The 27,531-nt window shown below is 44.4% G+C and overlaps 1 protein-coding gene across 8 annotated transcripts in view; it reads right to left on the bottom strand.

The window, feature by feature from the left end:
* The window catches only part of RIMS2 (regulating synaptic membrane exocytosis 2), an 830,084-nt gene that overhangs the window by 372,090 nt on the left and 430,463 nt on the right, over positions 1–27,531 (bottom strand). For all 8 annotated transcript variants that reach the window (XM_040354833.1, XM_040354825.1, XM_040354826.1 and 5 more), the window contains one exon: positions 2,095–2,159. In XM_040354833.1, coding sequence (XP_040210767.1) covers positions 2,095–2,159 — 65 coding nt within the window. The remainder of the gene's footprint in view (positions 1–2,094; positions 2,160–27,531) is intronic.

Genomic DNA, 27,531 nt, shown 5'->3' with positions numbered 1-27,531 from the left:
GAGTTTCTCGTCGTGTGTACGAGGCTTGAGACAGCAAGTATTCCCAAATGAATGGTCTAACACCATGGACATTACAAACTTAAAGTGTTTTTTACTCCCACCACTTCATATTCCTGATATGTGCCTGCTGTACTATGTACTTGTATGAGGAAGTCTCCGGTTCTCTTTGTATCGATTCCTTTGTGTGAAATCCCTGGTGTTCCTGCTAGTCCCCCTAATTTCCTAATAAAAACTAACCACACTAAGCAGGAAAGCACACTGTGGTCAGTTCTCTAGCTGTGCTGGGAAATCAGTCTGCTCTCCTACAATGCTCAGATTTGTCCTGACAAGCCCCACCCTGCACAGCCATTCACTGGCAAGCTCAGTGTGATGCTGCTCCCCCCAGATTGTATGCAGCTGAGAACGGGGGAATGCAATTGTTTATTAAAAACTAAGGGTTAAAGGGTACATGTTTTATTACCAGGCTTAATTAAACAAGCTGGAGTTAGAAGCTCATTGGATTATATCCAGAAGTCAGCCTGATATTGCGATTTCCAGCATTAGTAAATAAACCCTATTGTGTACTTAAAAGCGGGGTATGCCTGTATTTATAATGTTTTGTTTATTTTTTGTATATTTATACACATTTTTTTTGCCTTTCATATTTATTTTAAACTGAATGGGTTGTTTTACAAGGTGATCATTTACAATCACTTTAAATGTTGAGGGCACTATTCCACTCTTGGATGTTTCTAATGAATACCAAACAAGTAAGGGGGCCCTACTTTAAGGAGGTGACACGTTTTTTATGGCCAAATGGGAAGGGGAAGAGACAGGAACTACTAGGGAGAAATCTTGCCACAGATAGAAGAAGCCAGGAGGTGATTCTACTCATTGATGTCTACCCATACCTGCAGAATAATGTTTGGGTAAGCTTCAGAATGGGCACAATTGATGATTTATAACCTAGCACAATATAACTTGTGTAATCAAAGCTGTTCCTCTAGCTTAGCACATGTTCATGCTCCATGCAGATTTAACAAATAGAGAACACATTGAGAAAAACTGACATGTGTCATGACTGCTGTCAAGCTAAACGCAAAATAAACAGAACAATGAATGGCACACTACAACACAAACAACACAAAAACAATGGATGACAGATGAGGACGGACATAACATGAAAGTGAAAGGGAAAAAAGAAAAACAACTTTTCTGTGCAAACAGACCCAAATTTGTTTTTAAAAATGATTGTTTGTAGTTTGTCATGTTCTTTATTTCTTGAACCCGTTGACCCGGCCAATTCAACCTCAGTGGTTATAAAATGTGGTGAATAAATAAGATATCACAGTCTAGATTACACAAACAAAAATACAATTCTCTGTGCCTGGCAATTTTTTTTTTTTATTCTTGCCCTGCCGAGGGTGGCAATACAAGAATAAAATGGGGTTTTTGTCTAATTTTTTTTTTATATATATATATATGTATTTTCTTTAAGTTTTGTTTTTCTTTTCTGCACCTTAAGAAATACTACAGTGTCTAGAAAACAGACTGGAGCTCATTCAAAGACAGCAGTTACGAGTCCCAACTGCCAAAGAGGTGGCTTGTCATTGGCCGGTGGCCCCTGACTACCCTGCAGTCTTCAAATAAACCCCATCTGCCTGGTGTTTTAAATTCAATGAGTGACAGAGAGCAAACGAAGACCAAATGAGCAGATCAAAATGCAGGCTTCCACAACGTCAGTACCTTGTCGCTATGGCTATGCTCCTCATTAAGGGTGGTGCTACTACACGTGTCTACCCCAGAGTCTTTAATCTGAGGCTCAGACCATTCCAAATCCTCTTCCAATGAGTGGGCTCCAAAGCACACCATTCTCTTTTGTCTTTCAGACAAGGTGTTAGAATCCGACAAAACTGCCTGCTCACTAGTTTTTCTTTTTCCCCTTTGACTGTCCCCTACAAGTGTGGGATAAAAAAAAAAAGGATATATATATATATAGATATATAGATATGTATATATATAAAAAGGAAAAGAAAACATGCATAGGTATAAATAAAAACAAAGGGAGGTGTGGATGGTAAAGGAAACTGGATGTTACGGCCCCGCATGTCTCACCAAAGACATTGGGGATGCCTCACTGCTGTGCCAAGAGGTGTGCTCCATCCAATACTCCATGTCACCTGTGTGGATCAGACAGAGAAGACAGTGCAGAGAGGGAGAGATGAGGATAGAAGAGACAAAGACATAACATGGCAGTTAATCATTATGGTGTATTCTCGCAGAGGCCCTCATTTATCAAAATGCCGTTAATGGACCTATACTTTTAAGTCCTATCAAATTTGTGGTGGAGTTGCAGTTGTGAAATTCTTATCTTTGTTGTAGGAAGCTCAGTTTTCTGGTCACATGGTCTCTGCCAAAAGGATGCAGGAGAATGTCATTCACCGGTCACATGGTCTCTGCCAAAAGTATGCAGGAGAATGTCATTCACTGGTCACATGGTCTCTGCCAAAAGGATGCAGGAGAATGCCATTCACCGGTCACATGGTCTCTGCCAAAATGATGCAGGATAATGTCATTCACTGGTCACATGGTCTCTGCCAAGAAGGACGTAGTGGAATGCCATTCACTGGTCACATGGTCTCTGCCAAAAGGATGCAGGAGAATGCCATTCACTGGTCAGATGGTCTCTGCCAAAAGGATGCAGGAGAATGCCATTCACTGGTCACATGGTCTCTGCCAAACGGATGCAGGAGAATGCCATTCACCGGTCACATGGTCTCTGCCAAATGTATGCAGGAGAATGTCATTCACTGGTCACATGGTCTCTGCCAAAAGGATGCAGGAGAATGTCATTCACTGGTCACATGGTCTCTGCCAAGAAGGACATAGTGGAATGACATTCACTGGTCACAAAGTCTCTGCCAAAAGGGACACAGAAGAATGACATTCACTGGTAACCTTGTCTTAACCAAAGGGACACAAAAGAATGACATTCACTGGTCACATGGTCTCTACCAAAAGGAACACAAGGGAATGACATTCACTGGTAACCTTGTTTTAACCAATGGGACACAGAAGAATGACATTTACTGGTCATGATTCATGTGGTCTTAACCAAAGGGACACAGAAGAATGACATTTACTGGTCATGATTCATGTGGTCTTAACCAAAGGGACACAGAAGAATGACATTCACTGGTTGCCAAAAGGACACAAGGAATTTTAATTCAATGGTAACGTGATCTTTGCCAAAAGGATTCAGGGGAATGACATTCACCAGTAAACTTGTCTTAACCAAAGGGACGCAGAAGAATGACATTCACTGGTCACATGGTCTCTGACAAAAGGATACAGAAGAATGACATGTACGGGTCACGTGATCTCTGCCAAAAGGACACAGAAGAATGACATTTACTGGTCACATGGTCTCTGCCAAAGGAATGCAGAAGAATGACATTGACTGGTTATTTGGTCTTTGCCGAAGGCACACTGGTGTATGACATTCAGTGGGATACAGCCAATTAGCAGCTCTGCCTTAGGAGCCCATTCACAATGGGCCAATGCATCATGTTGTGTATTAATGTGTTTGTTAAGACAACCCATTTATTTTGAATAGGCTGCCAACACACCACAACAAATATTTTACCAGGTATGCACAAAGTTTTTTTTTTTTTTTTTACATTTCACACTGCAACGTACAAATGTGGAATTTACATGCTTTGCTGTGTTCTAAAAAAACATGTGCATTGCAGTGCGCTCCCTTGGTGTGTTGGGGTTGTTCTGCTGTATTGCATGGTGAACTGGGCGTTATATCATGCATTATTGCCACACACTGTTGTGAATGAGTCCTAAGTGAGACATGGAGGCTGCCATTGCTAATTCCCATTTTTCAAATGCTAGTTTCCTGGCTGTCATGTTTGCCTTATACTTTGTATCCCCTACTTAGGAACAGATATACAAATGAAGATGCCGGACTATACTTGGTCTAGGTCAGTGACTCAAACTTTATTGATGAACCTAGATAGTCAGTTCACTGGCCTAACAACCAGCATCTTCAGAATGACAATGGCAGTCGGTGTGTGTCCTAACTCTGATCCACCCCATCTGCAGAGACCACATGACAAATGCCACAGAAAAGCCAGAGGTAAGTCTTTCACAACTTCCACTGTCATCTAAAGTTTAATGGAACCTTGTTGTGTTGTCTGGTCTTAAAAGTATAGGTCTGCTTTAATAACAAATGTCCCTCCTGCCCCACAACAATACCCATATTCAAAGTTTGATCCTTCATCTGCATTTACAGCACATGTTTGAATTTGAAGGACTGCTGTGGAGCAAAACAGACAGTTCTTGCGAAAAACATTTTGATAAATGAGACAGGATGCCCTTTGTTAACGACCATTAAAGCAAACAGAAGAAAAAACCTAGTGGTGTCCACAGCAACCAGTTATAGTTGTCATTCCTTCACCCGAACTGGAAAAATTAGATTGGCTGCTTGATAGCGAGAACTTATTTACCAACGTAAGAGAAGAACGTTCTCAGACAGTAGGGACCAAGCGTTTGTACTGGCTCCACCGGCAGATTCGAAGCCCTGATGGCTTGACAATGATTGGTGGCTGCAATGTTTAATATATTGTTTTTTAATAGGCTCCGGCATTTAGGTCCGGGCAGAAGGCACAGGTGCACCGTCCAGCCATTCTTCCAGCAGCCTTTAAAACTATGAAGCCTCTTACACACGACCGAGGAACTCGACGGGCGAAACACATCGTTTTCCTCGTCGAGTTCCTTGTTAGGCTGTCGAGAAACTCGACAAGGCAAGTTTCTCCAATTCCGTTGAGGAAATAGAGAACATGCTCTCTTTTTGGCTCGACGGGATCCTCGACAGTTTCCTCGTCGAAAAATGTACACACGACCGGTTTCCTCGGCAAAAAAAATATCCCAGCAAGTTTCTTGCCGAGAAACGTGGTCGTGTGTACGAGGCTTGAGAATTGTAAAGCTACAGCAACTGGTTGGGGTACCAAGCGGTACTAGCGTTTAGGATAGTATGCACCCAGGGATGAATGCACGGAACATAAGAAGGCTGCGTTCTGGGCATTCGTCCCTGGGCGCATACTACCAAAACATTTGTAGGACTCCAACACCCAACCACAGCAGCTCTCGGAATCTCATAGATGGTTACAGGTTGCTGGCAGTGGGGCTGGACACTACACCTGTTCCCTCTGCCCACACACAAAAGGCCAAAGCCTCATGCACCAGGGCTAAACGCCCAGTGTACATGGGGCCTTACTGTACAAGCCTGGTTTTGTGGAATGGAAGGTAAAAGGCTGGGCCTCATGGAAAATCCAGCCATTGGGGAAAAATGATCCGCACTTTGGTCGATGCTCTTTAAAAAAAAAATTGTTTTTATTGACAAGCCACCGTGAAAAAACGCAAATGAGAACAGTTGACGCGTTTCAGCCTATAAGGCCTTAGTCGTGGTGGTTATGACTAGGGCTGCAACTAACTATTATTTTCATAATCGATTAGCTGGCCGATTATTGTTCGATTAATCGGTTAATAACCTTAAAAAAAGTACAGAGTACGGATCACTTTTTCCTCATTACTCTACTCAGCGACTGTCAATCGAGCACCCGGGTGCTCTGCTATCTATGTGGTGTATGGGTAGTAGCACTGACTTTTCTGTTTATACAAATCCAGCCATTGGTCTGGATGGTGTATGAGGCCCATATGTCTCAGCCCTCATTGCACAATCAGGTTTAAACCAGTACGGGTAAATTCATTTTAAAGTGTTACAAACCCAAGACCCTGCATCCACTATATCTGGTCTCCCACAGTACACAGACCATGGAAATGCAATAGCTTTAGTACTTATAAACTAACATAAATACAGTTAGAGCATAAAGTTAGAGCAGTCTTGTGACTTCTATCAGTGTCCAGCATAGCACTGGTTAAAGCTTGTAGGTGGAGTTTTCATTCTGCCCTGATTGTCCTATCAGACTGCAGGACCCCCTCACCCTCTGTCTGGACAGTTCTGATTGGCCCTGTGCTGATCACATGCACTCTTCCAAGAAAAGAAAAAAAAAAAACTCTAGCAAAAACAACAACTGAGCATGTGCAGCTTGTCCCCTAGCCTCTGTTCTATAAGAAGATGGATTAGGGAAAGTGGAAAAAGGGAACATTAAAGTGATACTATGGGTTCACATTTAAAACATGTCATACTTACCTCCACTGTGCAGTTCGTTTTGCACAGAGTGACCCCGATCCTCCTGTTCTGAGATCCCACGGCAGCTCTCACGGCTCCGCCCCTCAATAGATAACCCCCTCTGGGAAGCTCTTTCCCGAGGGGGTTACCTTGCGGGCGCGCTCCCGTGTCATACACTCGGCATACATAGCCACCGAGTGAATGACTCGGCCCTGCCCCCTGGCGACTGCGTCATTAGATTTGAATGACAGCAGCGAGAGCCAATGGCTGCGCTGCTATCATTCTATCCAATGAAGAGCTGAGAAGCCGTGGGGAGAACGACGCGGGATCACACCCGCGGAAATTTGGGGGTTCAGGTAATTAAAACGGGGGGGCTTGTGGCAGGGCCGTCTTTAATATGGTTTGGGCCCTGGGCAAACATTTTTTTTGGGCCCCCCTCCAGCTTATTTTGGGCCTGGCTGGTTCACATGCATGTGTTTTGGCGGCCCTCATTTGTGCAGGCACAGCAGCCCATTGATTTGAATGGGCTGCCATGCCTTCGTATATATAAAAAATAAAAGAAATATATAAAAAAAACGTTTTTTTTTATATATAAAAAAAGGGGGGTTGTCATCCGGGGCCCTGGGGACCTCCAGACCTCTAAAAAAAAAAATTCCCTTTAATAAAAAATAAAATAAAAATATATTAAAAAAATATATTTTTTTTATTTAAAAATAAATAAAAAAAGGGGGGTTGCCATCTGGGGCCCTGGGGCCTCCGGGCCCCCCTAAAAAAAATTGTCCCTTTAATAAAAAATAAAAATATATTAAAAAAAATATATATATTTTTTTATTTAAAAATAAATAAAAAAAAGGGGGTTGCCATCTGGGGCCCTGGAGGCCTCCGGACACCTAAAAAGGGGGTTGCTTTGGGCCCCCAACAGTGACAGGGCCCTGGGCAGCTGCCCCTGTTTGTCCTATGGTAAAGAGGGCCCTGGCTGGTGGGGCCGGAGAGTGCAAGGTGTTTTTTCACCTTATTGAATAGGATACATTAAGGTGAAAAAACACAAAGCTTTACAACCCCATTTAAGAGAAGACAGGATCAAACAGGCTTTTAACACAATGCAGAGGATTAACTCCTTATGTTCCACAGTGAATATAACAACCATGCTTTTCTGCATATACAGACTGACTTTACTGTTGTGGGTTTAGTAACACTTTAAAATAAAAACCTAAATCTGAGTAGTTGCTACATGACACACGACATAGCGACTGTCTGAAGTAGTTCTTTCTACAGTTTGATAAATAATGCCAACTAGGCCACATGTATGGAAAGTGTCGAAGGAAAAGGGTGTAGTTACCCATAGCAACTAGTTTGCTCCTAAATGTTATTTCAAATGTAGGTAAGAGAAGCAAAATGTGGTTGCTATAGGCAACAAAAACACCCTTTCGCCAGAAGACACATCATGTAGCACATGGTGGAACAAACACTGACACCTGCCTTGGCTGGTTGCTATGAACATCAAACACATTTGCTTTCTCCAAAATGTCTTGTTAGACAAAACACACTCTTAGCAATATCTATACATCTCCATAGTTATATAAAATGCATACATACAACAACAACAACATAGGAAAAAACATAAAAAAAATGGTTAATGTTCAGTTAATAGGACAGTTTCAAATGGTAAAAAGAGCAATTTAATTAATACAACAACAAAACATCATACAGTTCTTTGACTGCTGCAAGCTATTAAATGGTGACAGCTGATTGGCTCTTAACGGTTTACTACACTTTGCACGCTGTTATTTGGTTTGCACTGCCTCATTAAATGGAGTTATTGTGGAGAGTATATACTGAACGGAAGAAGAATACACACTTCTCAGGCTGAACCAGTAAACTGTAAAATCCCTTCACTTGTGCGGCTTCTTGTGTGTGGAATCTGAGGCTGTTACTTCTTAAAACTGAACTCAGATAAATAGAAAATACTCTAATTAACCACTTTACAACCGCGCCTATTTTGGCACTTCTCTCCTTCATGTAAAAATCACAATTATTTTGCTAGAAAATAAATCAGAACCCCCAAACATTATATAATTTTTTTAGCAGACACCCTAGGGAATACAATGGCGGTCATTGCAACTTTTTTTCTCGCACGGTATTTGCGTAATCATTTTTCAAACGCCTTTTTTTGGGAAAAAATACGGTTTCATGAATTAAAAAATAACAAAACAGTAAAGTTAGCCCAATTTTTTTGTATAATGTGAAAGATGATGTTACGCCGAGTAAATAGATACCTAACATGTCACGCTTTAAAATTGCGCACACTTATGGAATGGCGCCAAACTTCGGTACTTAAAGCGGGAGTTCACCCGAAATTTTTTTTTTAACATTAGATTGGGCCTAATTACGGGAAGCAGAATCGGGTGTTTTGATTAAAATCAATGCAGTACTTCTCCCGCCGCTTCCGGGTATGGTCTTTGGGACTGGGCGTTCCTATTTGATTTACAGCCTTCCGACGGTCGCATACAGCGCGTCACGAGTTGCCGAACGTCGGTGTGGCGCTATACGGCGCCTGCGCACCGACGTTCAGCTACTTTCGGAAACTGGTGACTGTATGCGACGGTCGGAAGGCTGTCAACCAAATAGGAATGCCCAGTCCCGCAGCCCATACCCGGAAGTGGAGGGAGAACATCTATCTCAAAAAAGGTAAGTACTGCATTGATTTTAATCAAAACACCCGATTCTGCTTCCCGTAATTAGGCCCAATCTAATGTTAAATTTTTTATTTTTTTTTGGGTGAACCTCCACTTTAAAAATCTCCATAGGCGATGCTTTAACATTTTTTACAGGTTACTATTTTCGAGTTACAGAGAAAGTCTAGTGCTAGAATTGTTGCACACGCTCTAACGCACGCGACAATACCTCACATGTGGGGTTTGAACGGCGTTTACATATGTGGGCAGGACTTGCATGCGTGTTCGCTTCTGCTCGTGAGCTACCGGGGACAGGGGCGTTTTAAAAAAAAAAATCAAATTTTTTATTTATTTTACTTATTTTTTGTTATTTTTACACTTATTTTTTGATCACTTTTATTCCTATTACAAGGAATGTAAACATCTCTTGTAATAGGAATCAGTGTGACAGGTCCTCTTTATGGAGAGATGTGGGGTCAATAAGACCCTACATCTCTCCTCCAGGCTTACAAGCATGAGATCGGTAAAAAAAAAATCACAGATCTCAGGCCGACAGCCGCGATTGTGGCTTTGTTTACTTCCGGGTACCGGGCGTGACGTCATAACGTCGCGCCCGGGCCTCCATTGGTCATAGAGAAGACTGGTGACCATCTGGTCACCAGTCATCTCTATGCTTCCCAGCCAGTGCCGGCCGTTTCGCTCTCCGGGCCCCCGATGGCACGGGAGAGCCAGGAGAAGCACCGGATGGCGGCGTGAGGGGGGGGAACGTCCCCTCCCGTTGCCTATAAGAACGATCAAGCATCGGAACTGCTCATCATTAGACTCTTTACCACACACAGCCACAAAGGCAAGAGAGTTCTTGTTGGGCCGTGTATTAGTTAATTTGCATTTCATTTTAATGGTTCAAAAAATGTCAGGCAAAATGGTCGGCCCTCGCACATGTTCACTTTATCAAATCTGGCCCTCTTTGAAAAAAGTTTGGACACCCCTGCCATAGTGACTTTAATGCAGAAATGCCCCCTAGTGACTTCAATGCAAAATCACTATGACTTTAAGAATTGGGTGTGACTTGTCATGCTACCTTGATGTCCAAAGTCGCACCACAAATCGCACAAGTGTGAATGGAGCCTAAGCTCTCTCTGCTCTCTCCTCCTATCAGCACGTTCCTTGTTCGCACATTTGCTTGCAGCCCTTCAGTCTGCCAGTCTAAGTGCAGCTGCACAGGGGGCTGCAGGAGGCTGTGACAAAGACAAAAACTCAGGTTCCTACAATAGCTGGATTTACAAAAATAAATGTGATGAATTATTAATGAATACAGAGCTGCATTCATTTCTTCTGTATTTTCCAGGAGTTCAAGTTTAACCCTTACCAAGCCCAAACAGGAAACATATCACAACATAAAAAACACCCGCTATAAGCAAACGGTAACCCTAATCTGTGCCGACACGTAGCAGCATCCAATGGGATGATATTGGCCCTGCTTAGACCCCGGCGATCAGATCCCGGCACTCACACACCGGCGCTCAGACCCCGGCGCTCAGACCCCGGCGATCAGATCCCGGCGATCAGACCACGGCGCTCAGATCCCGGTGCTCAGACCCCGGCGCTCAGACCCCGGCGCTCAGACCCTGTCGCTCAGATCTCGGTGTTCAGACCCTGTCGCTCAGACCCTGTCGCTCAGATCCCGGCGCTCAGACCCCGGCGCTCAGACCCCGGCGCTCAGATCCCGGCACTCAGACCCCGGCGCTCAGACCCCAGCGCTCAGACCCTGTCGCTCAGACCCCGGCGCTCAGACCCTGACGCTCAGACCCCGGCGCTCAGACCCCGGCGCTCAGATCCCGGCACTCAGACCCTGTCGTCCAGACCCCGGCGCTCAGACCCCGGCGCTCAGACCCCGGCGCTCAGACCCTGGCGCTCAGACCCTGGCACATCAGCTGTCACTATACTGCAGCTATACACCATGAAAACCGCCCGTCCAAAAATATCTTTCTGCTGCCCGCTCTGCTCCAGCAGCTGTTCCTGCCCTATGGACTGTTCCTGAACAACTGCATGGAAATCATTTGCATGCTTCAACAATCTGTCTTTGTGTTTAGGTGCCAAAGAACTGAACCGATCGTCTCTCCACCTTCAATACATAACATTCGAAAAATTCCTCAAACCTATTTATGATGCTGCAATTCCTAAGGGATGAATGATCGTTTACTGCAGCCTAATCATTTTGTTAATAATTTCCCATAATTAATGCTTCTCTCTCACGGTATATGTTTAATTTCCCAGCATAGTCAGCAGATGAAGAACTCTTCCTCCTGGGAGAGACGTCTAATACACACACAACATGTTACAGTTTAAAGGCCTTGTACTCTCTACATCAAAGTGTTTAGCAAAGCAACAATGTACATAGGCGTCGGGAACACAGCAGTTCTTTTTTTCTTAAAACACATATATATATATATATATATATATATATATATATATATATATATATATATATATATATATATATATATATATATATATATATACACGCTCGGCGGGTTAAACAGGAGACACATGAGAATGGCGCACTTTGCGGTACATTACCCATCAGTGCCAGGAGCCTGATGCAGGTTTTCTCACTTTAGGGCTTTCTGCTCTGAAAGCAGTCAAGATAACAGAGAGCCCCTGAGATATCTTTATCCTCTCTCTGTTACCCTAACACTTAACCCATCTCCTACCTGAACCCTAACACCTAAACCATCCCCTACCTGAACCCTGACACTTAACCCATCTCCTACCTGAACCCTAACACTTAACCCGTCCCCTACCTGAACCCTAACACTTAACCCATCTCCTACCTGAACCCTAACACCTAAACCATCCCCTACCTGAACCCTAACACTTAACCCATCTCCTACCTGAACCCTAACACTTAACCCATCTCCTACCTGAACCCTAACACTTAACCCATCCCCTACCTGAACCCTAACACCTAAACCATCCCCTACCTGAACCCTAACACTTAACCCATCTCCTACCTGAACCCTAACACTTAACCCATCTCCTACCTGAACCCTAACACTTAACCCATCTCCTACCTGAACCCTAACACTTAACCCATCTCCTACCTGAACCCTAACACTTAACCCATCTCCTACCTGAACCCTAACACTTAACCCGTCCCCTACCTGAACCCTAACACTTAACCTATCTCCTACCTGAACCCTAAAACTTAACCCATCTCCTACCTGAACCCTAACACTTAACCCACCCCCTACCTGAACCCTAACTCTTAACCCATACCCTACCTGAACCTTAACACATAACCCATCTCCTACCTCAACCCAAACTATTAGCCCATCTCCTACCTGAACCCTAACACTTAACCCATCCCCTACCTGAACCCTAACACCTAAACCATCCCCTACCTGAACCCTAACACTTAACCCATCTCCTACCTGAACCCTAACACTTAACCCATCTCCTACCTGAACCCTAACACTTAACCCATCTCCTACCTGAACCCTAACACTTAACCCATCTCCTACCTGAACCCTAACACTTAACCCATCTCCTACCTGAACCCTAACACTTAACCCGTCCGCCACCTGAACCCTAACACTTAACCTATCTCCTACCTGAACCCTAAAACTTAACCCATCTCCTACCTGAACCCTAACACTTAACCCACCCCCTACCTGAACCCTAACTCTTAACCCATACCCTACCTGAACCTTAACACATAACCCATCTCCTACCTCAACCCAAACTATTAGCCCATCTCCTACCTGAACCCAAACACTGAAACCCATCTCCTACCTGAACCCTAACACTCAACCCATCTCCTACCTGAACCCTAACACTCAACCCATCTCCTACCTGAACCCTAACACTTAACCCATCTCCTACCTCAACCCAAACACTCAACCAATCTCCTACCTGAACCATAACTGTTGACTCAACGCTAAGGCTAAGTTCACATAAGCAGCAAATGGGTGGTAAAAACAGGTGGTTGCGACGTAATATGATCACAGATCACAGTAAGATCACAGTAAGTTACAAAAGGCACAAGAAAAAGGACTTATCTATTAACATTGGACACTCTGGTGTATTTATAAAAATAAAAAGTGCACATCAATTCCCTAAAGGGCATGTACATTTGTTGTGTGCAATTAGGGCACAAAAATTATTGTTATTCGGTCGTGTCCTTTGCAGATCAATTATTATTTTTTTTTATTATAATTATTTAAGTCAAATACTGCATTTGTCATCTAGATGGTGCCAAGTTGTTTAGGGAACTTGCTGCCATCTAGTGGCCAAATGTGTTATTTTCCATTTTAAATAAGTCAGAAAATTCGACCAGCACAGGAAATAGCATAATAACAATTTTTTTTGTGCTTTTATTGTGTGAACTGTTATCTATGCTTGTTAATAAATACACCCGTTAATAAGAAGCACCAATAATTTAAAACATTTGATAACCCAAAACAATTTAAAGCAGTGAGTGCAATGAAACCAGTGACTCTTGGAATGTTACAGAAGAAAGTCAGGAGGATACTGAGAAAAAAGCAATCTACCCTGGGCACCATGTTCCAGCAAGCTCCCAGCAATCACTATGCACTATGTCACTCTGATATAACACATAACAATTTCTGACAGCACATCATGTGATCGTTATTTAATTAGGCAAAGAGCATTGTGAAAGTGCTTTCACCTCCAGCAGCCAATTAGGAGATATGGTTCATTGTTCTAACTGCTCTGACCTGCGCAAAGGTGAAACCTGATTGGTTGCTGTAGATTCCTGCACATTTGTTCTCTTTACACCACCTTATTAAATAAGCCTGGCAGTGTATCAGTTTTCTTAGGCCCACGTGACTAATGATATTATATTAAATCACATTATATGACATTGTGTTATGTTATAATATGTCATTTTATCACATTATATCATATTATATATTATGGACTGATTGTACTGGCAGTCTCTTTAGAAAAAAAACAGTAAACACACAAAACTTTCAAGTCAAATGGCAAACTCTTATCTGTGCAACCAGTTTTTGGATCTATACGTATGTACAGTATGATCAAACACAAGGCCCGAATCTGGCCCACCAGGCCATTTCATGTGGTCCTCGCACTTCTCCTGCAGCACCCCCCTGGTCTCCGCTCCCACCTGGTCTCAGCAGTAGGCAGCAGAGAGGAGGACAGAACTCATCCACCAGATCCTGTGCTTCTCCATGCAGCTACGGAGAGGCTTGCCTCTGCCCCCCCCCCCCCCCCAATCTCAACAATTAACAGAAGAGAGGAGAACGGAACTCCTCCACCAGATCTTGCGGTTCTCCATGCAGCCACAGAGAGGCTTGCCTCTGCCCTAGGGTGACCAAGTGTCCCGGATTGCCCGGGACAGTCCCGCATTTTGCAGGTCTGTCCCGGGCACCGTCATTCCAAGACAATACAGTGTCCCGGAATGAAACTGACACAGCCACCCCCCGGGCCAATCTGATGCCCCCAAAAATGTCCGCCACATCACCGCTTTACTCACTGACAGTACTTGTCCTGGCCGGGAATGCCTGGAGGAGCACAATCCCGCCCCCTGCTTGTGATTGGAGAAAACATAAATCCCGCCTCTTGTGTCCAATCACTGTGCTGTGATTCGTTACAGTGCAAGCTGATTTTTGTGAAGGGGGGTGTCCCTGAATGGTAGTTTGGAAATGTGGTCACCCTACTCTGCCCCCCCCCATCCCAACAGTCAGCAGCAGAGAGAAGTACAGAACTCCTCCACCAGATCCTGCGCTTCTCCATGCAGCCACAGAGGCTCATTTTCTGTGTCCCCCCCCCCCCCATTTCAGTGTTAAAGCGGAGTTCCGCCAATTTTTTTTTCTTTTAAGTCAGCAGCTACAAATACTGTAGCTGCTGACTTTTAGAATAAGGACACTTACCTGTTCAGGGCTTGTGTGATGTCGGCACCCGAAGCCGATCCGCCCCTTGGCTCTCGGGTTGAGGCGCTGCCATCTTCGGTAAGGGAATCAAGAAGTGAGGCCTTGCGGCTTCACAGCCTGGTTCCCTACTGTGCATGCGCAAGTCGCACTGGTCCCTGTGTGTCTCCCAGAAGACAGCGGGGGGACGGAGGAAGTGCCGGAAGTGGCGTAGATATCCGTGGATACTGCGGCTATCTATGCCCAGAAATGGGAGCAAAATACCTGTATTAGACAGGTATCTGCTCCCCCCTCCTCCCTGAAAGGTGCCAAATGTGACACCGGGGGGGGGGAGGGATCCGAAAACTGGAAGTTCTATTTTTGGGTGGAACTCCACTTTAAGCAGCAGAGAGGAGGACATTCATCCACCAGATCCTGTACTTCTCCATGCAGCTTCAGGACCCCCTCGTCTATGCCTATCCTGGCAGAACCCCCTTGTCTACGCCTACCGTGGTTTCAGCATTCAGCAGACTCTGGTCCTTCTCCAGACCCTGCACTTTCCACTTCTCAGTTCTGCCCTCAACTTCTTCCTGGCAGCAGCACTATGATGTAAGGGATGGTGGGGGACTCTTGACTTCTGATGGTCAGTTGGGGGGGGGGGGTGCTCTGGATACCTAGTATGACCGGCCCTTTAAGGGCAACCATAATTAAATGTGGCCCACTATTAAATTGAGTTTGATGCCCCTGTTCATGATGGATGCTTTATAAAACTCCCATTTTCTAAGAGCACCAATATATTCTCCTGTGAGTGAATTCTGCTTCCTAGTACAGAGCAAATAGAAGATTACGATGTGCTCATCACCCCAGCTCGGTCCCATCTCTCCCAATTCAGCAGAAAGGATCAGCAGGCTCAGCGTCAGCCCTATCTCATATTCTGCCCTGTATGTAGGACACAATAGGAGCTTCATATTTTCAAATGTTTCATATGGATTGCATGTGATTACACACAACACAGGTTCCAAAAACTTTAATGGCATTTATACTTCTGCATCTTAGTAACATGCATTAAAGAGGCTTTTATTTTAAATGGCATCCTAATGTAATAAAGGCAACACATCTGCGCTGCAGTGTTCTGCAATGCATAATGTATAGAAGAGTAGCATTGTAAAAAAAATAGGTCACATCTGATTTTTACACGTTTTGGGTGCATTGAAAAACCGTTATTCCCAATAGGCTGCTCTAAGGCAATGACCGCTAACAGGTGACACAACACGTGGTAAACACATGTGTGCATTAACACACCACAAACCTGGAAATTGGCCCTCTGCGACTTAAAGGCCTCCTTCACACGGCTGTAAAAATGTTACTGGTGTCATTACATGTGACTTCTAGCAGAAAAGTTCATGTAAAATACATCATTTGTTTTATACTCATATATTTGTTCCTGTAATTAGACTTTAAGTAGAGGTCCTCCCTAAAAAAAAAAAAAAGTTTTTTTACTTACCAGAAATTGTGGTTGCTAGGCAGATCTTCCTAAACTGCCTCTTCCTAGTCCATGGCAGGTCTTCTTCCTCGTCCTCCTCGCGTTGACTGGGGCGCTGTGTCTTCTGGAAACTCCACGCGACTCGCACATGCGCAGTAGGAAACGGGCAGTGAAGCCACAAGGCTCCACTGCCTGTTTCCCTTAGTGAGGATGGCGGCGCCGTGACCTGGCACGATCAAGGGATCGGCCTCAGGGGCCTGACATCGCGGGCGCCTAGGACAGGTAAGTGTCCTTATTAAAAGTCAGCAGCTACAGTGTTTGTAGCTGCTGACTTTAAAAAAAAAAATCGCAGGTGGAACCCCACCTTTAAAATTATTTTTTTAAATCGCAAACATGTCATACTAACCTGCTCTGTGCAATGGTTTTGCAGAGCAGCCCCGATCTTCCTTTTCAGGGGTGTCCCGGCGGTGCACCTGGCTCCTCCTTTTCATCGAGTGCTCCCACGGAGAGCCGCTTTCCATGGGGGCACTCGTGGGGGGCGTGATTCCGAGTCCTGCTGCTGTGTCCATTGACACAGACAGCAGGACTCGGCCCCGCCCCGACTCACGTGTCACTGAATTTCTTAGCAGCGGGAGCCATTGGCTCCAGCTGCTATCAATCTATCCAATTAGGACCGGAGAAAGTGTCTGGAGCACCTGGGCTTGTGCTCCTCGCTGGAACAAGAGAGCGGTTCAGGTAAGAAAAAGGGGGGCTCTGGGGGGCAGCTGAAGCTCAGAAGGTTTTTCACCTTAATGCATTAAGGCGAGAAACTATGAGACTTTACAACCCCTGTGCTTAGAAACGCATATACATGAGCTTACATGCCTAAGCTCATAAAGCGCATGTTCTTAGATTCATATTTTTGGATTCTATACACAAGGCCAAGGTACAAAGGATGATGGTGCAGCTCAGTCCCTGATATAGGAGAACTCTCAAACACAGAAATTGCCTAAAAAGGGTATCAATGCAAATCAATCTCTGATGCATGTGCACTTACCCCTCAGCAGCCAGCCCCAGCACAGATGTAATAACTCCCCTTTGCCCTCAGTACCCAGTTTCCAGCACATGGGTGATAACCCCTCACATTTCCTTATTGTAGTATGGCAATATAGCAGTCCCATCTCCGCTGATTCTGGTGAGAATATCAGCTCTACTGTCCTATTTACTGCTTAATCAGCCCCCAGCAAAGCAAAGTCCCATCTCCAACATCCCCAGCACTACCTCCATTGTTCCTGGACTCCATGACACATTCCATGCTAATAACCCAATTACATTTCGGTGTCTCCTTTTCAACCTCCATTGTCCCTGATTCCACTAACACATACTTCCTGTTTCAGTATTCTCCTCACCGCCTAACACATACTTCCTGTTTCAGTATTCTCCTCACTGCCTTTAGAGTCTGCAGGGATACTGACATGATCATTGCCACGTCCACTGCCCCAGAATTCCAGGCTTCAGTTTTAGTATGCCCCTTTCCAGAACACTGATTTTAACCTCAATTCTTTGTCTGTAAATCCATGTGAACCGCTCAGCTCCCATGCTGCTCTGTAATTACTTTGATATGTTTTCTCCTCCCCCGTCATCTACCTGTATGGCTATGAGCATATATTTTGTGACTTTGTTGCTAATTATGGGCAAATCAGTGACCACAATTGATGAGCCAAAGCATGAACTATTCTTCCTGTTTTCATACCCTTCAAATAATGCCCGTTGTTGTACCCTCCACATACTGCCTGCTGTCATACCCATCAAATAATGCTTGTTGTTATACCCTCCACATACTGCCTGCTGTCATACCCTTCAAATAATGCCCATTGTTATACCCTCCACATACTGCCTGCAGTCATACCCGTCAAATAATGCCCGTTGTTATACCCTCCACATACTGCCTGCTGTCATACCCTCCACTTACTGCCTGCTGTCATACGCTTCAAATAATGCCGTTGTTATACCCACCACATGTTTCATACCCTGTACATACTGCCTGCTGTCATATCTTCCACAATTATCTCCTGCACATGCCATGCGGATGTACCCTTCACATACTGCTCACTGTCATACCCTCCACATACTGCCTGCTGTGACCTTCCTAACATACTGACTGCTGTTAAATTCCTCCACATACTGCCCACTGTGATACCCTCCACATACTGCCTGCTGTCATACCCTCCACATACTGCCTGCTGTCGTACCCTCCACATACTGCCTGCTGTTGTACCCTCCACATACTGCCTGCTGTCGTACCCTCCACATACTGCCCGCTGTTATACCCTCCACATACTGCCCGCTGTTGTACCCTCCACATACTGCCTGCTGTCGTACCCTCCACATACTGCCCGCTGTTATACCCTCCACATACTGCCCGCTGTTGTACCCTCCACATACTGCCTGCTGTTGTACCCTCCACATACTGCCCGCTGTCATACCTTCCACATACTGCCTGCTGTGATATCCTTTACATCAGGGATCCTCAAACTACGGCCCTCCAGCTGTTGCGGAACTACACATCCCATGAGGCACTGTAACACACTGACATTCACAGACATGACTAAGCATGATGGGAATTGTAGTTCCTGAACAACTGGAGGGCCGTAGTTTGAAGACCCATGCTTTACATGGTGACTGCTGTCAATCCCTCCACATACCGCCAGCTGTCATATCCTCCACATACTGCCAGCTGTCATACCACTGTTAAACATAAAAAAAAAAAAGAGCAGATATAATGGACTACTTTTTTCTGCTGTCACTTTTCTATGTTTCTCTGTACTCCTCTCCTCCTCCTAACCTTCATATTCTTCTGGTTCGAAATCCCTTCCACAATAACCCCTGCACTCCTCCACTGTACACATTTTCAACCACTCACATCTGGCACTCCCAGCTGTGCCATTCGCCTTTCTCTACCATTTTATATGGGGGGGGGGGGGGGGGCTACAGTTTAGATCCTTTAACTCTTCTGGATCTATAGCAATGCCCTGCCTCTGTATGCTCTATGAACTTTTTGTGATCGCTATGAGACTGGTAACACCTACCTTAAGGTTCTTCCATCCTGGATGCCCTTTCCAGTTGTATTGCAATTCAGTATATATATATATATATATATATATATATAAATAAAAAAAAAATATATATATATATATATATATATATATATATACACAGTATATATTTCAGCCAAATGCATTAGCTGAATTGAAAAATGGTTTCATGACTTTTAAAGGAATATATACCTGAGCTAAAAGCTGTTTGTATATCAGATGACAGAGCTGGGGGATCTAAACGACACTTCCTAGCAAAGACTGGCAATGGCTTCTGCGCCATTTCCTGCTGACAGCAAAATACACCAGAGATGATGATTTGGTCCACTACACATAACAGGAATAACCGACACTGCTGCAGCAATATACTACGTGAGGTTCTGTTGGGAATATTCCTCTGGCTTTAAGAGCAAGCTTTCTCTGTCAACCAATTCACCCAGCTGCCATCTAGAAAAAGGAGACAAGGGTGACAAGATACGGAAAAGCAACCTCAGGAGAAGGACATATATGATGGAATAGTGCAAGGGAGCAAGAGATCACCTCCTTACACATTCGCCAGGAGTTTCTCCTTATAGTAAGCCTGTCACACATATAAAAGACTGCATTCACACAATGTCATTTCATGAATGCCTGAAAGTCAAGCAATATTGTGCGCATTCACAAAATGCATGAAAACGCATGTCACACTTGTGTTGTTATTCATTGATAATTATACCCCAAAAGCACCAAGAAGACAAAGTAAAAATAGGTGAGCTACTTTGCCACGTGTATGGCAGCCCACTGAAATAAATGGGCTGCTCTATTTGTGCATCACAACAACTTGCAGAAAAACGCACAAAAAAAAAAGAAGTTACGTCACAAATCATTGTGAATGGGGTCTTAAGGTGTAAAGAAAACACAAAAAATTATCTAAGACTTCCTAAGCAATCCAGAAGCCTCCCAAATTTGGGGAGCTTAGTATGCAATGCTGGGGGGTGTCTTAGGGTGTGTGTCTGATTTCAGAGCTGGAGGCTGCCAGGGCTGTCAGGAGAGGCAAGTAGGTACACACAGGCAGCTTGAGATGTCCTGGTTAGGCCACTTACACAGTGGGCTGTCTAGGTGCAGCGCATCCCTTCCAGTATTTTAGGAGGAACAGGTGCAGCATCCAGCTTACCAATGTCTATGCTATGAGGACGGCTTTGGCCGAAACACGTTAGCATCTTTTGGATTTTGCCATTGCTGTAGTGCAACAATAACGTTTTCCAATGAAGAAGCTATCGAGTTGACGGCTTATGTTTGTCATGGATCTGCAGTGAATGCTACAGTCAGAGCACTGACACTCTGCTCATACACCACAGTCAAGCAATACTGTACCCATATGAATTTTACATATTTATTTTAGACAAATATTGCTTTCTTTTGGTTGTATTTCTTAACCACTGTGGTTTTTATTTTATTTTTAAATGTAAAATAATTTTTTTCCCCCTTACTTTTGTTTAAAATAAAGCTGCCAGGAGAGTACAAAAAAAACAAATTACCCCATTTTGGAAAGTAGGAGGAGGTGAATGGCACATACAGTGGAAGGGGCTTTAATGTACAGGATAAGGTTGGTGAAGGGTTAATATATACATCGCATTGAGACAAATGTACACTAGAGGAAGAGAATATTACATTTTTTAATAATCCCTACAATTACACCCTCACAACCCCTTCCTCCCCCCTGAATTTGCTGCTGCCTGCAATTTGGAAGGAGTAAATGATGATTCATTCACTGGTTTTTCCTTATTGTAGTACTATTTAAATTTGTGATTACTGTGACTGGTCATCAGAGCGATCACAAGGTACAGAGCAGCTTGGGTCAGCTCTGTACACTGTGCCTGTGACCCATCCAATAACAACTCAGATCCCACTGCCCTAAGGGCACACTGGCCCCTAGAGGGTTATTTCTGCAATTCCATTCATAAGCAGCACTACATAATTTCCTCTGCCCTCCCCAATGCTTACAGTGAATAAAAAATTGGGGGTGTTTTTGTAGCAGCTTGGAGACTTTGCTATAGTCGTCTCTCCCAGTACTGCGCCTGCACTGGTGAGTCACAAATACATGGTTAGCCAATACATTAAGAAGCAAAATACTGGCAGCCAGCAGCTTACCAGTGCTGAGCTTAGCACATCAGAGAGAGAAACAATGCAGCTTACCAGTGCTGAGCTTAGCAGGTCAGATAGAGAAACAATGAAGCTTACCAATGCTGAGCTTAGCAGGTCAGAACGAGAAACAACGCAGCTTACCAGTGCTGAGCTTAGCAGGTCAGGAAGAAACAATGCAGCTTACCAGTGCTGAGCATAGCAGGTCAGAGAGTGAAACAACGCAGCTTACCAGTGCTGAGCTTAGCAGGTCAGAGAGAGAAACAACGCAGCTTACCAGTGCTGAGCATAGCAGGTCAGAGAGAAACAATGCAGCTTACCAGTGCTGAGCCTAGCAGGTCAGAGAGAGAAACAACGCAGCTTACCAGTGCTGAGCATAGCAGGTCAGAGAGAAACAATGCAGCTTACCAGTGCTGAGCCTAGCAGGTCAGAGAGAGAAACAACGCAGCTTACCAGTGCTGAGCATAGCAGGTCAGAGAGAAACAATGCAGCTTACCAGTGCTGAGCCTAGCAGGTCAGAGAGAGAAACAACGCAGCTTACCAGTGCTGAGCTTAGCAGGTCAGAAACAAACAACGCAGCTTACCAGTGCTGAGCTTAGCAGGTCAGAGAGTGAAACAATGCAGCGTACCAGTGCTGAGCTTAGCAGGTCAGAGAGAAACAATGCAGCTTGTACTCTGATCTGGGTTCAGCATTTTTATTTATTACAGGTCTTGGGTGCAGCGAGTGTTAGAATAATTTCAGCTGCACTTTAAATGGCTGTATTTAGTGTTCTCAGCACTTTACGATTATAAAAGAACCCACCAGGTTTCCATTATATTTCTGGTCTATATACAAATGTCCACACTATTGCATCTTTCCCTGCAGCGCGTGGAGGGAGACGCTCTCTAATTGGCTGGAAGGTTTCTTTAGCTGGGATGGCGGATTCACAGCAGCCTTCAGCTCACATGAAAGGTATTTTGGTACATTGGATCTCACAGCCTATGGTTTCCTGTTCACTTGTGTTGACCTCATTCAGTCAACTTAGCTAAACTAGACACCATTTCACAGTTTTCCCCTGAAATAGAAAATTAAGATGTATTACTGGCTTAAATGTAAATCAGTCACTTCGTTTTATACGGGGAAAAAAATAGTTCTTTAAAACCTCTAAGAAATGAAAGATACAAGAGATATAATCTTGCCTATATGTCAATTAGCCAAACTGGATCTGCTGAATCCACATAATACGCAGACATTATAATAAGCTGGCCTATATAAAGAGTACCTGCCATATAACCAGAAAAGGCAACCGCTTTGTCAGCTAAAAACAATATACATGAGGATGAAGTCTATAAAAACAAAACTAAAAAAAAGTAGGCAAGCTCCTTAGGGCTGGTCACACCATGAATCGCACAGGAACGTGTTGTGTGTTCCTATGCGATTTGCATGCAATGTTCAGTGTGATTTCATTCATTTGAATGGGCTGAAATTGTGCTGCATGCACTACTACAAAAACACACAGCCACCGAATCTCATGGCTGTCACATGATCGGAAAGCTCCCGATCTAAAGTAGAGATCAGGAGCTTTCCGTTAGTCGCCAGTAACTTTCCGTTAGTCGCCAGTAACTTTCCGTTAGTCGCCAGTAACTGTAAATGTGGAGTGCACACCACATTTCCCAATCTGTACAGCCACAGATCGGGAAATGTCTCACTGCCTGTGACTAGTGCTGCGCAGTGTAAGCTTCCTGGCGGGCACGGGCATGTGCAGTTGCGAATGCGCCTGAGCCCATCCTTACCAATGACTAACAGAAAGCATTCCGATCTTGTGACCACCATGACAGCCAATCACAGCGGTCAAATGATCATAAACCCCACCTCCCAGCATCTGAAACCCGTGGCGCTGTGCCAAGGGATTAAAGAGGAAGTAAACCCTGATGGGTTCCCCTTCTTTTCTTTTACCCTGCACTAAGGCGATTCAAAATTATCTGCTAAAATGACAAATCGCACAATGCAAATTTCAGATGCCATTCATTTTAATAACACCTAAAAACACAATGCGTTTCTGCAGCGATTGTCACGCGACAATTGTGGCAAAGTGCATCACACAAAGCTTGTCACCAGGAAGACGTTTCTGATCCTTTTTTGGGTGACAAGCTTCACGAGATGCAGATTTCCGCGATTACAGCATGATCTTAGTGTTTAGCCCTGGAATATGCAATCATTTTATTTTTTATTTCTTATGGTTGCCTTCAAAATCCCACTAGCCACTTCAGCCCTGGAAGGTTTTACCCGCTTCATGACCGGGTCATTTTTTTTGCGATACGGCACTGCATTATTTTAGCTGACAATTGCGCAGTCGTGCCACGCTGTACACAAATATACGTCTTTTTTCCCCCACAAATAGAGCTTTCTTTTGGTGATATTTGATCATCTCTGCATTTTTTTATTTTTTTTTTGCGCTTTAAACCAAAAAAGGCTGACAAAAAGATTTTTTACTTTCTGCTATAAAACATACCCAATAAATAAAGAAATAAAAAAAAATCGAATTTCTTCATCAATTTAGGTCAATATGTATTCTGCTGCATATTTTTGGTAAAAAAAATCCCAATAGGGTATATTGATTGGTTTGCGCAAAAGTTATAGCGTCTACAAAATAGGGGATATTTTCTTTTCTTTTACTTTCTATAGGTTTTTATTGAGTTTACACAGAGAACATTATCCAGCCGCAGAAACTTTCAGACTCTCATAGTCTGACATGCTGCTGGCATTGGGTCTGGACAGGGCACCTGTGCCCTCCGCCAGCAGCTAAACATCAGAACCCTATGCACCGGAGCTAATGAGCTACAATTTATTAAATTTTTGTTCTTGGGTTTAGATAAATAAATTCTAAACTTTACAGTGATTACAGGACAATGTATACAGGACTGATCATTCTGTAACCTTGTGCATTTTTTGCATCATACGCTCAGCTTATATTAAACAGGCTTCTAAAAGGCTTAAAGGATCAAGAGGTTTATGGAGACCCCATATTTTATTCATAAAGTCCAGTGCTGACTTCCAAAAACACCAGACATATTAAATTGAATAAATTTGATCATAGCACAGCGCATCTTAGGCATGCCAGTAACTGGACAGAGTGAGAAGATCTCAAAGTGACAATAAAGGTTCAATGAGCTCTAATTGAAAGCAATAATTAAAAGTGACCCTATCCCCAAAATTAACAAAAATTAGAAAAAAATCACCGTTTCTTCTGCCTTGAAACGCCTCTAAACACCTAATGCCGCATACACCCGATCGGAATTTTCGACAAGAAAAGTTCGAGGTGAGCTTTGGTCAGAAATTCCAACCGTGTGGAGGCTCCACCAGACTTTTTCTGTCGGAATTTCCGACAGAAAAATTTGAGAGCTGGTTTTCAAATTTTACGACGGTTAAAGTTCTTGTCGAAAATTCCGATTGTCTGTATGCAATTCCGACGCACATAAAAACACGCATGCTCGGAATCAAGTCGACGCATGATCGGAATCATTGAACTTAATTTTTCACGGCTCACATAGTGTTGTACGTCACCGCGTTCTTGACAGTCGGAATTTTTGGTGACCGTGTGTATGCAACACAAGTTTGAGCCAAAATTCAGTCGGAAAAAAATCTACGGTTTTCTTGTCGGAATTTCCGATCGTGTGAATTTACTAAAAGCAACTAGACTGTGCACTTTGCAAAGTGCAGTTGCACCCTGCAAGTGCATTTGCTCCAGAGCTTAGTAAATGAGGTACGGCTTCACTTTGCAAAAAAATTACCCAATCACATGCAAGGAAAATTTAAAAAAAAAATGCATTTTTCTTGCACATGATTGGATGATGGAAGTCAGCAGATCTTCTGCTCATTTACTAAGCTCTAGAGAAACAGATCTTGCAGAGTGAAATTGCACTTTTAAAGTGCAAAGTCTATTTGCCTTTAGTAAATCAACCCCTTAGGCTCACATGCAGGGGTGTTTAGAGGCAGGAAAAGAAAAATGACAAACGCCCCTATGAGCGGCAAAAAAACATCCAGTGAGCACGAGGCCATACAAATCACAGCTTATCAAAGTTTTATCAATGCTGTTTGAATGTTTTTAATGCCTCATGCAGGGCATGTAGCCTCCCGACCAAAACAGCGTTTGGACGTGACCAGGGGGAGGTTAGCGGTTTTTGCTGCAGAGTGGACTTAGCCAACTTAAGATGCGCCTTTTTTGATGGCATTTGCGCAGGGGAAGGCAAAGAGAGGGGGAATCCGCAGCGCCCGTGCCCGGGGTGGTGGTTGCAAGGGAGCAGGAAATATCCCACAGTAGGAAGAAGAAGAGGAGGGCAGAGATGTGGGAGCTGTGCACCCAGGCCCAGGATATGCGGAGGCCCTAGCAGTTAAGCAGGATGGGGCCCGGGAAAATGGCAGCCGTCCAGATCCCAGCAGGAGGTGAGGAAGGGATGGGATGTACAGGGATGGCAGGCCTGTCCGTACTCCGGAGCCCTGGATGGGGATTTTACGGCCTCGAGTCCCAGGTCCAGCAAGATGGCCACCGTCAGCTAGGCCTCAGCAGGCCTCCACAGGGATCGTCAGCCCAGCGGCCCCCCGACCTACAGCAGGGAAGCGAGGAGGCAAGGGGGAGACACCAGGATGGCCCGACAGAGCACCAGAGCCGCAGATGGTCAGGACCCGATGGATGGATGGGAAACTCCGGCCGCGATTACAGGCCGGGCGGACGTCCTCTCCAGTGAGGGAACACACCTGATGTTGTGGCGGTGCCCCCCGAGACGGTAGCAGCAAGGATGACCCCGGATGGTGGAAGGCTCCGGCCGGGAAGATGGCTAAATGTCTCCTCCAGCGAACGGTCCCCCGCTCAATGTTCGGCCAGGGCAGGGCAGGAGAGGATGGGGAACATTTCCAAGGCTGTGGCGGTGCTCTCTGTGTTGGCAGATGCACGGATGGCACAGGAGGGAGATAGGATCACCGGAGCTCTCCTGAAACACGTCTGCCGCTGCTCACATCGGGACACGCCCCCTATATTTCCATTATTTTAATAAAATCTTCAGATTTAAAAATATTCACATGACTTGAAAGTTTATATGAGAGGTTATTGATTGGGATTATATATACCTGAAATGGTCACAAATGTGTAACCAAGGTTACTGGTTCAAGGAAGAAATGACTTAGTAGGAGAAAACAGCTACAAATTAAATATCTCGCCTTATCTGAGGTTCTGGTAGGGCGGCCCATTTTCAGATCGAATATGCTGGCTCCACTGAATAAAAAAAAAAAAAAAAACATGTCCGCTGCAGCTTTTCTGAAATGCTGGCGTAAATGAAATTAACCAAGACGTCTGGGGACTGGTTGATTTTATGCTCTACCAGCCATTCACAAGCATTGCCAAGAGCCAAAGGGTTTAAATGACAGTACCGGGGAAATGTTTCAGCTGAACAGTGTGTTCCGATATTACAAGACAAATGGAATGTGAGATTCTGTACTCGTTTTAAACATCCAATAGGCGGCAAGAACTATATTCTGGATGTAACATAAACTGTCTGAGACAAATTTCACACTCCTAAGTACAAGATACAATTTAGACTAAGCACGATTCCTATTAGTCTAAATGCAGCCAAACCTGCTTTCTTTTCTGTAATGGCCGACTGTACTAAAAAACGACCCCCATCTTAAAGGAGGACCTCCAAAGAGCATGCCTGCCATTTTCACTAACTGATGGCACGTTCTTACTGCTGTAGCCTTTGCAGCATGGTCAATGTTGAGTTAAGCAGGCTATAGATGGTTCGAATCTCGGCAGGGACCAGAGGAGATTCGAACCATCTATGGGCAGGCTGATTGTACCCAAGTCAATCTTTTGATCAACATGGGGACAACCAGCATATTGTATTTCTAAGATGCGCTTATTGCTAGCGGCTATAATCATTCTGTTCTTCCCTCAGGGATGGCTCCCTGCGCCCCTCCCCAACCCCACCCGGAGAACTCAATAGCTCTCCGGGAGGGATTCCCCCATCAACACTGTGGCCTGTTTAACAGTGTCACAGATGAGACGGTTAGAAGGTAGCTAATTTTGAAACTTAATTTCTGCTGACCAAACCAAGGCTGGGTATGACTGTCTAAAGT

Source organism: Rana temporaria, chromosome 5 (assembly GCF_905171775.1).
Source record: "Rana temporaria chromosome 5, aRanTem1.1, whole genome shotgun sequence".
Classification (NCBI taxonomy): Eukaryota; Metazoa; Chordata; class Amphibia; order Anura; family Ranidae; genus Rana; species Rana temporaria.
Note: the sequence above shows the minus strand (reverse complement) of the source record. Positions and strands in the feature narration are given on the sequence as shown.